Genomic DNA, 13,906 nt, shown 5'->3' on the forward strand with positions numbered 1-13,906 from the left:
ACCAGCCTAGTCTACATAAGGAGTTCTAGGACAATGAGGGGTACAAAATGAGACTCTGTCTCAAAAAAAAATCCAAAACTTTACCTCCCCCCACCAAAAGGAAAGTCATACCCAAGGTCATTTAGGGAGTCTGGATAGTGAGACACTAGGCATCTGAGTGCCTGCGGTGCACCCTCCAGGCCAGTACTGTTCACCTCAGATGTCTGCTCTTCGACTGCCTCAGGAACACACCTACTTTCCCCATTTCATCTCAGAGCTCTTGAGTGATGTCAGAGCTTCTCATCACAGTGGCCTGCAAGGGGAGAGCCTGTATGTCCTGTATCAGAAGCAACTGAGAGTTAATGAGACCACACATTCCTGAGTTGACGGTGAGATGGTGGACGGGCTGCACCTTCCCGGTTTGCATGGGGAGAGAAGGCAGCCTTGCTCTGCTCTCTGTGGATTCTTCATTCTGCAGTGCGATCGCTCTGTGCCAAGTACTTTCCTGTTGGTAATGAGCTTCTAAGCTGTTGAGCATTTGGAGAATTTAAAAAGCATGAAATGAAAAGCTTTGGAAGAAACAATTCCTAAGGAAAGTCCGTGGTGTGCATCTCATTCAGTGAACAATTTAGACTCCTTTTGTGAAATTGGATTATCAGAAGATGCAGTGGGGACCAGGTGGCAAAGATGGGCAAAGTTAAACAGGCTGGGCTTGCTTGGAAGAGGAGTAACCCCAGACTAACGACCCCTGCTGTGTCTGCAGCCCGATGTCACCTGCTGAGCCTCTATTTCCAAGCCCAAGAGGTGCCTTCCTGTGTTTCACTGTCTAGGTGTCCCAGTCACTCTGTTGGATGATTCTGCCTGAGTTTTCACACTTCCAACTCTGCCACCCACTGCTCTAAGGCACCACGAGATCAAAAGCAAAAATGGTGTTACTTTAGCCAATATTCATTGAGCTGTCATTAAATCTAGGGCACTATGTGCAGTGTCTGAAACTCAGAGCCACCCCATGACATGTCTGGGTGAGAGGCATAGGAGCAGCCGCTTGTAAATTACTGCTATTGAGGTCTCTGGGCCTTACCTTTCTGAAAGAATTCAGTTCAGAGGCTCAGAAGGTTAAGCAGAGATGTATTTAGCAAAGCAAACACGAACTCAAAGATTGGAGTAGGCTGTCCCAGACCACAGCATAGCAGGCCGGAGGGTTCTGGGTCGTGGGTTTAAAAGATACTTTTATGAACGTTTATGAGGTGGGTGGTATAGTCATAACATGAGATGTCTCAACATATAGTAGATCAGATCTCCCTTTTAGGACATTACCCATGCTCTTCTAGAAAACTGTGGGGATGGTGGGGAGGTAAAAATTCACAATGCAAATGATACTGTACTTGTCACAATCTTTTGAGGATGCAGGCCCTTCGTAAGTACATGTGGGTGGCACTTGGGAAAGTAGCCCGGTGCTTTCCATTCTGATCTAACCAGAATCTAACTTCAGCTTCAGGGATGTTCTCAACAAAGGGGCATCCTGACCCCTCTGGAGACACAGCTACTGAGATACTTACAAATGTTGCCTCAGTGACCTCTGGAGCTCCTGCTGACCTGGCATCAGTGGGCCTCACCCCTGCTGCTTCCTCTGCAGGAGCTGCAGGAACTGGAGAGGAAGCTGGAGGAGCGGCTGGTGCAGCAGGAAGCAGCTGAGCAGCAGCAGGTCCTGGAGAGCTGGCAGCGGTGGGCGGCTGATGGACCTGGGTTGGATGAAGCCGGGGAGCTGGATCCTGAAAGGCAGGTCTCTGCCATGCTGCGGCAGGCCCTGAACAAGGGCCAGAAGCTACTGGAACAGCATCAGCAGAGGTGGGTGGGTGGTTTACACTCTAAGTGGGGTGGGGGAGTCTTCTGGCCTGAGGGACCTGGCCTCTCACCTTCGTGCCTTAGACACCATCCATCCCCATGCTCTGTACAGGCTGCTATTGTTGAAGGACGCCAGTTTCTTCTTCTCTGATATCTTCTATGATTCATTGTCTTTTTTTTTTATATCATTGAAGTTTACTGATAATATTTTTTAACTTTTTAAAAACATTTTTAAAATTCTGAGTGTGTGTATGCATGTATGCGCCACAGCACATATGTGGAGGTCCGAGGACAACTTTCAACAGTCCGTTCTCTGCTTCTGCCACGTGGGTCCTGGGGATTGAACTTGGGTCGTCAGGCTTGGTGGCAAGTGCCTTTCCCTGCTAAGCCACCACCTCAAGGGGCCCCTTTTAGCTGTTTATTCTCAAATTATTATAAGCTTATAAGAAGTTGTGAGGGTATTAGAGAGGTCCCACGTGTCCCTCCCTACCCGGCTTCCCCACCTGGTGACATCTTACACCCTGGTGGCACAGCGTCAAAGCCAGGGAGCGGCGTTGGCATAGGAAGGGCTCTGTTCTGATTCCACTGAGCTACAGTTTCAGACCCTGCTTCTGTACAGCCACAAAGTAGACAGATTCCAGCCTCGTTCGTTCTTCGCTCTTTCACAATTCACGTCAGAAAATTAGCTTTTGCCTGTGGCGTTCAGTGCTCCCAGAGAAACACCATTTCCTGCACCTCTCCAACTCCCCACTGAGACTGTGGTGTCTGTGTGGAAAGGAGCCGATACAGACTGTATACAGCACGCACTGACTGGTTTTTACAAGTACACAAATCAACTGGAGGAAGCACTCCACTTGGTTTCTGGGTGGGGAGAGGACAGTGATTTTTATCTGAGTTTGTTTCCTGGGTGAACTCAGCATCGAAGTGCAGATTGATTCCTTGGAATTAACTGACAGAGGGGCTGAGTGTCTGTCAGGGAGGTGTGAACACGGAGGTGTTGATTCGTGTCGGGGCTTTTAAATTTTTTACTATTATTGTCATGTTCTCCTGCTCCCTGTGGGGAATCTGCAGGAATCCGGGGTTGGATGTGAGTTGTGGCTGCACAAGCCTTGGGTTGTGCCTGCCACTGGGACTGTGGGGCTGATCAGTGGCCTCACCTTTGACACAGAGCTGGCATGGGTGCACAGCAAGCCTCTTGTAGAAGGTGGCAGCTGGGCTGTCTGTGGCCATCTGTGGACGGCGACTTTGGCCCTTGCTTCAACACAGGGCAGAAGCAGGTGTGGACCCCAAGTGCTGGTCTCCCCAGTCCTAGACAGGAGGACCAAGCTGAGTTTTCAGAATAGGGTCATTCATAGAGCACCCGAGAGCCACAGAACGGTCCTCTTTCAGCTCACAGGAGCTCCACTCCTCTGTCAGCCTCCTGTGCTCTGTAAAAAGTGGTCCAGGTGAGGAGGGGCAGGCCAGATCTTCCTCCTTTCCCTCCTGAAGCTCTCATCTGTGAGCCTTTGTCCCTTAAACAGACAGATGTCCTGTCAGCTCCCTATGGCTGGGCTGGACCTCTGGATTTTCTCGTCACTCTAGGCTGAGAGAGGAGCAGCAGAACAGTGCGGTGCTGGAAGATTCTCTGGAGAGCATGGAGGCTGACACCATGGACAGCCTGTGCAGCCAGGTGAGAGGGCCTGTCCCTATCCGTGGACATTTTCCCTTTCTCAGAATGGACATCTTCCCTGTGTCATTTGAGGATGGTCCAGTCTCAGGTTCATGATCAGCCCAGGTCCAGCAGACATGATAATGATGACAGCCGTGGTGTTAAGCCTCTTTGTCCCCAAGGACAAGACAAAGTCTCCTTACTGCCGACATGTCCTGTTTATCGTGAGGCCTGAGATGGCTGTGCCTGGCTGTTGTGGACAGACATCTTTCTTGCCAGTGTTTCCTACACACCACAGTGTAACAGCGATTCTCGTAACAACCACAGTCCTTCCTCACAGCAGAGCAGATAGAGAGGGCTCTTCATCCCCTTCTCTCTTCACTCTGTCTACTCATGAACTTTCTCCAAATATAGATCAGGCTCTGGCAGCCCTGACCTCAGATTCTCCACACCCCTGCCTGGCTTTGCTGGATTTGTCCCCCACTAAGTAAAATCCCAGGGAAGGGCTCTGATTGACCAGGGGGACTGTGGGAACCCATTTTCAGGTTCCTAGTGGCTTTACCCAGCAGGTCTGCATGGAGAGGATGATTTAGACCACGGGCCTGAGTGCAGGTGTCTGAGGTGGTCTGCACTTGGCTGAGCTGGGGGGAGGTCTTTTGCTCCACACCTTGGCGTCTCTATAAATGCCTTAGGGCAGAGACAGTCGGGGCTCATTGGAATAGGTTCCAGGCCCTCTTGAGGCTGTCCTATATTTTCTATCTGTTTATCTCCACACTCTAAATCCTCCTATCTCATATTTCCTATTGCTCTCACTCAAGAAAACTCTGGGGATCCCTGGGGGTTGGTGGGTAGCCACCCCGCAGGGGACCAACAATGGCCACCCAGCATCTGAGAGGAGAGGCTTTTATTTGGGTCTTGGTGGCACTTGGAGAAGCCTTCACTCTTGGTTTTTGTTGTTGTTTTTGGTTGGGGGCAGGGCATCACTCCAACTTAAACTTATGGCAGTCCCCGGTCTCACTTCCTAAGTGCTGGGATTATAGTGATGTGCCACCACACTGGGAAAAGCCTAGCTCACTGTGTCCTCACCAAACAAACCCTTTGCAACAGTGTTGGTAGTCTCACTTTACAGATGAGGAATTGGAGCCATAAAGAGAAATAAAATCATGATCCAAGAACTTATCATTTGGCTCAGTGAGACAGGGCGCGCAGCAAAAGGTGTGAGGGGGGCGGAGTCAGGACATTTTTAAGCTTTTTATTTTGAAATCATTTGGGCATGTTAGGGTATAGAAAGTTATACCATCCACCTTTTGTTTCCTGTTTCCTTGGGTTTGCCTGGGACCACATTAAATCCGGCATGAAACGTTCATGCGGCTTTCCGTCCAGTTATCACATAGATTTCCTGAAACCACAGCAAGGATGCCGAATTATTCAACCCAGCTGAGACCTCCCTGTGTGTCAGCTCACAGCCACTCTCACACTCACCATCCCCAAACCCAGCAGCCATGGGTCCATCCTCCACCTTTCCTCCATCTTCTGCTGAGGTGCTGCATGTGTGGTACCGCATAGCTTACGTCCCGTGGAGACAGGCCATTTCTACCCACCATAGAGTCCTTGCCCTTCCTTTTCGTTGCTGAGTGGCATTTCACGTGTCTGTGGAGCAGTGGCTTTAATCATCCACTGGTATAGGGACACTCAGTTATTCCCAGAGCTTGCACTCTCCCAAGGGCCTCCCAGAAGTGGAGCAGGAGATGGAGAAATATGCCCGACTGCCCTGATGCAGGCTGGGGCTCCTGTGTCGTGGTACTGGCTTGCTCGAGTGAGCTGACTTGGAAGGGGTGGGTGAGCTGTCAGAGACGTTGTGGGTGCCAAGGCTGCTGACCACAGACATTTTTTTGACAGCTTTGTGAATTCAGAATGTTTTCCAGGCTGAGCCACTGAAATATTTATTACCCCAGGACAACAAAAACCTTGAGAATGTCATGAATTAGATATTGCTGCCCGGCAGGTCTAGAGAGAGCCAAGGCTTTTAGTTCTTCCTTTATGTGTTCCCGTAGGGACTGAGGCTGGTGTCCTACCTCTCGAAGATGACAATGGTGCCAGGGAGCACACTACTCCGACTCCTGAGTGTGGTGCTTCCAGCGGCTTCGCAGCCTCAGCTACTGGCCCTGCTGGACACAGCCAGCGAAAAGCACTCAGAGCACACAGTGGAGAATGAGAGCAGCAGGGAGCAGGCTGAGCAGGGCAAGAGGAGGTGAGCTCCAGGCAGGAGGCTGTCTGTGGAAACGAGGTTTGACCAGGTGGAAGCAGAGGGAGAAAAGCGCCACCCGTGGACTGTCCCAGCAGCCCCTCGCTGCCCAAAGCTCAAGTCTTAGTAAACCTGAGCAGTTGGGCCGCTACTTTGTACTTTTATCACCAACTTCAAGTGAGTCTTCAGAACACACATTTCTCTAGGGCCATCAGAATATTTATTATACATACCATTAAAAAGACATTAAAAGTGCATAAAGAGGAAATGAAGGAAGTATTCACATTATTAGTTAGCATTTGCTTATATTTCTTCCTTTGCAGCATGTTTCCCTGCTGTGTTTTGTGAACGTATGTATGTGTACGTGTGTGTTTTGGGGTGTGTTGAGGTATGTTTGTGTGTGTACTTGCATGTGTGTTTTGCCTATATTAATGTGAACATTCTGTTGTTTATAAGTTTATAATGGGGTTATGCTCTAATAAATGGCTTATAAATCATCAGTAGATAATGTGGTTAATATGCCTCATGTGTCCAGTGTCTGGGCCCAGCGGCAGAGTTCACCGCAGTATCTCCTGTGGCTGATAGGGAAGGCTGCCCCTCCTGCAGCCCGCACCCCAGATATGCCTGGAGAAGACCCAAGTTCAAATTCCAAAGCACCATTTCTACCAAATGTCTGTTGCTTTCCCACCTTCACCGAGGGAATGTGAATGAAATCATCTTAGGTCAGGGTGGACAGGCTTATGCCAGGGTTTGGTGAGCATGCTGTGTGCATATCCTCACTGTCTGCTTTTCAGACCTTGGGACACAGCAAGTTTCCTTACTCCTGCCCAGTTTTTGTGCCACTAGACTGCATTTCCTGCTGTTAATTGTGAGTTTCAGATGAGTTTCTACATTGTGGCATAATGTGTGTGACTTTCCCCTGTTCTGGGACATGCGGTTGGGGCCCCTTTCCCTCTTGCTGCAGATCTACCCACAAGGGCTTTTCTTTAGTGTTGTGGTCCAGGTCTGAATTGAGCCAGGAAAAGCTCCTTAAGAGACAAGGCTGGGAACCTTGTCTTTTTCACCAAGTCTGAAAACTTTGTGTTCCATCCCTGGAATGGAAGGAGAGGACCAACTCCTACAGAGTTGTCCTCTGACCTCCACATGCACACCATAGTATGCACATACACACACACACACACACACACACACACACACACACACACACACATTCTTTTCAAGAAGGAAAAGCAGGAAGAGTGGTATGAAGGCAGGAGGTTTGGGGAGCTCTCAGCAGTGACATTGGAGAACAGACTCTATTGGAACCAGAGAATAAGGTGAGTAAACAGATTGAAAATTGTGGAAAACCCAGCCCCAACCTCAGTCAAGATCCTTAGCAGCTAGGATGGGCACCTGGCAGCTAGGCAGCTGGTGACATGGTCCAGGTGTGCCCCAGTGTGTCCTGAGGGACGTTACTTTTCCTGATAAAAGGAGCAGTCTCTTTTCACTAGTTATAAACTTTGATTCAAAGACTTAAGTTTGCAGAAGACGAAAAGGCTATGGTGAGAAGAGCCAGTGTGAGACAAAGTCAGGGGCACAGCAGGAGTCTCAGAGGCTGGAAGAGCTGTCTTAGATCCTGTGGGTCCAGCACGGTTAGCCAAGTTAGATTTGGGTGAGACCACAGGAATGGCTGGGAGTATAGTAAGAAGGCTGGGTATGGGTATAGCTGGAGGACTGGGTGTGGTCAGAGGTCTAGTCTACTGTAAGTGTGTTCTGAAGACTGGGTGTAGATGTGATCCGAAGGCTGGATGTGAGCATGTCAGAAGACTGGGTGTGGGTGTGGCCTTGACTCCTGATTCCTTCGCTCTAGTCTCTATACATCCCATTCTGAAGTACCTTGTCTCTAAGCCTGTAAGGGGTTGACAGGCTGGGCTGGGCCCTGGCAGACTCAGAGAGCTTTCAGGAGAAGAACATGCACCTTCCCTGTCTTTGCTCTGGCTCCTGGTCAGGCCCTGGGGGTGGAGCAGTCACTCTTGGGACCCTGGTGCCTGGTTATCACATCAGCTCGGAGTCTTGAGTTCTCAGTAATAGAAGTTGGCAGCTAGAAGAGAGCAGGTGTCCTGAGGGACATGTGAGATCCAGAGAAGCCCCAATGTCCATTGCAGGAAGGCCAGCCACCAGAGGCCAGTTCAGGAGGTAACGAATTCCTAAGGGCAACTGTCCCCGTCCCTTACCTAGTATCTGGGAGCCACAGTGACAGCTCTCTCAGTTCTGTGCTAGCCTGAGCTGGCTTGAGCCCAAGGCCCACAACAGCTCTACCTTAGTCTGTCTCCTTCAGCCTGGAGTTACACAGCCAGGTGGCCTCCAACACTACCTGACTACCTTCCAAGCCTCCATGGTTACATCCCTGTATCCATAGCATATCTGCAAGCTCCGAGTGCGCCCCCGGGTCTACAGCACTAGGATGCTGTGGGACATAAAAGAAAATCCTACCTGCACTGAGTGTGAACCCTGGGGACAGAGGACCCAGGAGTCAGCACATACCTTCAAACATCCCCATAGGACTCCCTTCTTTAAATGGCTTGCCTCCACCTGATTGATGTTGTCTCTCACCGCCTGTGGTCCCCTCCAGGCAAGGATGATCTATGGACCAGGCTTGAGAGTGAGACTCAGCGAATCTCTCAGGGCTCTGGGTGGCAGCCAGAGGCCACCTGAAGGGATGGAGCCCCACAGGCTTTTTTTGAGAATCAGATTTAATTCATTTTTAAACTCTTAACACCCTCCCTCTGCATCAGGAAACACCAGGGCTGGTGGCAAGCTTTGGACAGCAGACTGAGAGCAGATTTGTTGAGTCAAGGATTGGAGAGGATGCTCTGGGCCTGCCGGAAGAAGGAGAGGTGAGGAGTCCAGGCATGGGAGGGAGATGGTGGGGTGGTGGCTGCTGGGCCATGGCCAAATTGCCAGGGAGAGGGTGGGAAAGTTCTTCCCCAGAGGACAACACACCTTTTTTCCTGGTCTTGGTTTAAAAGCTGAAGACAAGCCTGTAGCTCTCAGTAAGAGAATGTTCTCCTAACATTTATTAGCATTTTAATTACTGTATTTATTTTAGCTAATAGCAGGGTTTAATGAGATATAATTAGAAAAAGAATAAATTCCTTCGAGTTCCTCAGACTTTACTGTTCCCAAAGCCCTTTTACTTCTTATTGCTCTGAACCTTCTAGAAAGTGGAGATGCTAAAACCAAAGTTTAGGGAGGTCCAATGCAGAGGCCCAGGACTGTGGCTGGGGAGGGGAGTGGTGGCCGTGGGCTTGGGGCTGTCAGACTCACCCTCCACTTCTGTGAACCTCTGGCTTGCCTCTTCCCGCCAGTGCCTGTCTCTCTTGTCTGTGATCTTTGCATACTCAGATCTCAGAGGGAAGGGAGGGGCACGCCATTTCACATTGCCACAGAACCACAGAACGAGGGTCTCCTGTGGTTCCAAATAGAGGAGATCAGAAAAATGTCACGTTAGGTGGCGCATAGTGGCTTTAAAAAGTGACAGCCTCAGGTTGGGGCGGTAGCTCAATTGATAAGGTGTCTGCCATGCAGGCATGAGGACCTGAGTTCAGATCCCCACCTCCCCAGTAAAATGTCAGGCAAGGCCCCATAATCCCAGTACAGGGGGTGGGGGGGGTGGGGGAAGGTGGAGGGTGGGGACAAGAGGACTGCTAGAGCTCACTGGCCAGCCAACTCAGCCAATTGGTGAGTTCCATGATCAGTGAGGGACCCTATCTCAAAAAACAAGGTGGAGAAGTGATTGAGGACACCAGATGTCAACCTCTGGCTTCTTCTACATGCATATACACATGTGTATGCTACCAGAGGAACTACCAGGTAATGCATGTATACCACACACATGCACACACAAAGTAACATCAGCTGGACACATAATGACTTAAAAAGTATCACTCTGTTTACTCTGGAATTGATGGCTGTCCAAGCCCTGCCCTTCTATAGTTTCTCAGAGATGAAGGTCCTTGAGACTCCATGTCATAGAATGTCTGCTGTGGAAAGCATGGAACCATTGATTGGTGTCTTAGTTAGGGTTTGTTATTTCTGTGAAGAGACACCATGACCACGGCAAGTCTTGTAAAGAAAACCTTTAATTGGGGCTGGCTTACAATTCAGAGTTTCAGTCCATTATCATGATGGGGAGCGTGGTGGCGGGCAGGCAGACGTGGTGCTGGAGTAGTTGAAAGTTCCACATCTCTCAGGCAAGAGGAAATCAACTGACAGTCACACTGAGGGAAACTTGAGCAAAAGAGACCTCAAAGCCCACCCCCACAATGACACACTTCCTTTAATAAGGCTACACCTCCTAATAGTGCCATTCCTTTTGGGGGCCATTTTCTTTCAAACCACCACAATTGGATATCAGAATACAGTACCCAAGAAATAAGATCAGGATATCAAGCAGGAGAAGTCAACTCAAGTCCAGACCAGAAACTGTATTAGATCTGCTTGCTTGTAAGGTGTTCTTCCCACACCCATGCTGTGCTGTGCTGGTGGTACAGAGTGGGTACTAACCATGAGACATGGTGGTCCCAGTCTTCAGAACAGATAGTGTCGGAAAGAACTGATTCCCAGGCTTCAGGGAGAGGTGTTAAGGCAGTGGAGCCGAACTTGCACATCAGGAGCCTCCCAGGTAGACCCTATCGATACGGCCTAACACCAAGCTGCTTGGAGCCAGGGGAGAGTCCTGTGGCTGTTAGGTCACATGTGGCTCTCAGGAGCTGTTATAATGGCCACAGTGGCAGCCAGGGCTCCAGGGACATCAGAAGTTGGACATTCTATCCAACTTCTCACGGTTGTCTGGAGCCTGCTTCCAGGGTGAGGTCTGTGGGGTGGGTTTTTAAGTGTTTATCAGGGAGCTGGTCAATGACTAGTGGAGATGGAGGGAACTCTGCCTCTTTCCATAGTGTAAATATTCCAGACAGCATGTTAACAGGGTGCAGTGGGCTCACAGACCTCTGAACTTAGCCGGGCGGTGGTGGCGCACACCTTTAATCCCAGCACTTGGGAGGCAGAGCCAGGTGGATCTCTGTGAGTTCGAGGCCAGCCTGGACTACCAAGTGAGTCCCAGGAAAGGCGCAAAGCTACACAGAGAAACCCTGTCTCGAAAAACCAAAAAAAAAAAAAAAAAAGAGGAAGACCTCTGAACTTTTCACACTATGAGCCAGTGAGGGTGGCCAGCAGCACACCTCACTATAGATTTCATCTGATTTTAGGGACCACCAGTGACCAGAGGGGAGAAAAACACTTCTCCATGGCACTTAGGGCTGGAGAAATGGCCCAGTGGGTAGAAGTATTTGGTGCTTGTGGCTTAAATGAGAATGGCCCCAGAGCTCATGGATTTGAATGTTTAGTCACCAGGGAGTGGCATTATTAAATGCTTTCTTTTATAAGGATTGTCTTGGTCAGGGTGTCTCCTCACAGCAAAAGAACAGTGACTAAGACACCGCTCTTGACAGGACTGGAGTTTGGTCCCCAGCCCCTCATTGAACAGTTCACAACAACCTGTAACTCCAGCTCCAGGGGATCCATCACTCTTTCCTGGTGCCCGTGGGCAGTACATGAACATGGCACCCACAGAGACACACAAACAAAAATGAATCCTTAAAGAAATAAAATAAAATGACACTCTTTTGGGGTGTCGAGACCTAAGGAGGGCTTCTCCTGGGGAAGTGTCAGAACACTAAGGAGGGTCAGAGTGGGCCCAGAATGTAGACTGTAACTTTCTCTTCTCTCTGCAGCATATTGAAGAAGGTGTATGTTCCTGTCCAGGAGAGGGTGATGTTCCCTGGAAAAGGAAGCTGGCCACACCTGTCCCTAGAGCCTATTGGGGACCTGGCACCCATGCCTATCACAGGGGAGGATACCATGGACGTATTAAACACAGGAGAGAAGATCTTTGTATTCAGGAGCCCAAAGGAGCCTGAGATCGCCTTGCGTGTTCCTCCCAGGAGGAAGAAGAACTTCCTGAATGCCAAGAAGGCCAGCAGGGCCTTGGGCTTGGACTGACCTAGGGGCAAGCACCAGGGAGTGTCTCAAACCAGGTGTATCTTTCCTCCAGCCCCACCTGGGTTGGTCTGTCTGTCCATATCATACAGTTCATAATATACACACGCTTGCAACATAGACGCAGTGCCACACATTGGCTCTCCAGTGCTCAGTGACTCTGGTCCTCCGAGTTTCTGTTTGGCCCACTCTCTTTTGTGCCACAGGACACAAGCACACCTTTCTGCCAGGTCCACATGGCCAAGATCTAGAGGGGACCCACCTCACCCCACCTTTCTCACACAGACTGCTGCCTGTTGCTGGGATGGGTTCCCACCATGTTATTAGAGGAAGGTGCAGCTCCCTGTTGTTACAATGTGCATTACATATTCTGTTTTTCATTAAAAGGAACGTTTAAAATGAATGTATAATAGTGGACCTCACTTTTGCTTTGTGTGGGGGTGATTTGTGGTTGGTTTCGTCTATGCTTTGGCTCCCCATGGTGGGCTCCAACAGAAAGACCCATCCTTTCCTACCGAGGCCCAAATGTGCCAGTCTTTCTGTTGCCAGTTCAAGATAGAGTTGTTTTTTCTCATTTTACAATGAGAACATTCAGGAGAAGTAGGGTCCTAAAGCTGGGAAGTTGTAGAACCAGGCTTCATGGTCTGTGACCCAAGCCTTGGTCCATTCTCTGGGCCTTGGTCAATGGACATGTTCAGGGCTTGTCTTAGTTAGGTGTGAAGAGACACCATGACCACCGCAACTCTTATAAAGGAAAATGTTTAATTGAGGTGGAGACTTACAGTTTCAGAAGTTCAGTCCATTATCATCATGGTGGGGCATGATAGTGTGCAGGCAGATGTGGTGCTGGAGAGGTAGCTCAGAGTTCTACATCTTGTAGGCAACGGGAAGTGAACTGAGGGTCACACTGAGCAAAGCTTCAGAGGAGACCTCAAAGCCCACCCCACAGTGACACACTTCCTCCAACAAGGCCACACCTCCTCCAACAAGGCCACACCTCCTAATAGTGCCACTCCCTATGAGCTTATGGGGGCCCTTTTCATTCAAACTACCACAGGACTCCACCATCTCTGCAGATACGGAGAAGCCATCTCCAGCCCTCACAGCTCACTTGGGACCTTTGTGTTCCCTGATCCTCCTAGGCTCACGGTAGTTGACAGTCCTGTGATGTCTCCCCGGGACAGAAAGCTAATAAGAAGGGAATCCCATGACCAGCAAGGGGAAGAACAGGCCACTGCTGAAGCTCCTAAACTACATCTATGCTCCTCCCCACCAGCTTCCTTTAGGGGCCCCTTACTCAGTACTGATATCCCAGCAGCAGGGTACCATCCTAAGGAGCCAATTAGCTACATCACTCCATTAGTAGAGACGCAAAGGGAGCATTTTGTATCCCAGAGAGGGCTGGAGATGGCTGATTTTCTCATGTGAGATCCAGTAGGTAGGTAGAACATAGACAGGAAGGATTTTCACTTTGTAGTACTGAGGTTCAGAAGTAATTGTGGGCACCTCACCCACTACCCTGTATCTGGAGGCATCTCAGTGCTGTGGGCCACTGTGCATCTAGGAGACTGCACCTAGTGATGATGGGGTGAGGGGAGGCTGAGGTTCTTCCTTCATTCTCTGAGGGCCAAAAGCCCTCCCTCAAAGCCACAGCTATTCAAAGCAAATCCCAGGCTTCCTACGATTCCATCGTCATAATTTCATTCTGTACCTCTAAAGTAAAGAGGTCTTATTTTTGTTTTTAAACCTTTAGAACACTGCACACCAATGATTATCCCTTGAGAAAACAAAATTTTACCAAGAAGAAAATTCAATTCAAATACCCGAATGGCTGAGCTTTAAATAAAATTTTATTAGCCATAATAAAGTAGATGTCAAACATCTACTTAAAATGGTGCTCAGTTCCCTGAGGTAACTGGACAGAGAGGCATGCAGTAGCTCTGTGTGTGTGTGTGTGTGTGTGTGTGTGTGTGTGTGTGTGTGTGTGTGTGTGTGAGAGAGAGAGAGAGAGAGAGAGAGAGAGAGAGAGAGAGAGAGAGAGAGAGAAACTGTGTGAGAGGGAGAAAATCGGTATATGGATAATTCATCATGATGATAAACACCGAGAAGCACAGCGTTTTCTAGCTGTAGACCTGTTAATACTGTTAATAGAA

General features: G+C 49.4%; 1 protein-coding gene across 1 annotated transcript in view; it reads left to right on the top strand.

The window, feature by feature from the left end:
• The window catches only part of Evc2 (EvC ciliary complex subunit 2), an 87,990-nt gene extending 75,852 nt beyond the window's left edge, over positions 1–12,138 (top strand). The window contains exons 16-20 of the mRNA XM_059275780.1: positions 1,616–1,827; positions 3,406–3,493; positions 5,527–5,723; positions 8,492–8,593; positions 11,489–12,138. Of these exons, the coding sequence (XP_059131763.1) occupies positions 1,616–1,827; positions 3,406–3,493; positions 5,527–5,723; positions 8,492–8,593; positions 11,489–11,756 (867 nt within the window). The 3' untranslated portion in view covers positions 11,757–12,138. The remainder of the gene's footprint in view (positions 1–1,615; positions 1,828–3,405; positions 3,494–5,526; positions 5,724–8,491; positions 8,594–11,488) is intronic.
• Positions 12,139–13,906: the final 1,768 nt, after the last annotated feature.

The sequence above is a fragment of the Peromyscus eremicus genome, chromosome 10 (genome assembly GCF_949786415.1).
Source record: "Peromyscus eremicus chromosome 10, PerEre_H2_v1, whole genome shotgun sequence".
Lineage (NCBI taxonomy): Eukaryota > Metazoa > Chordata > Mammalia > Rodentia > Cricetidae > Peromyscus > Peromyscus eremicus.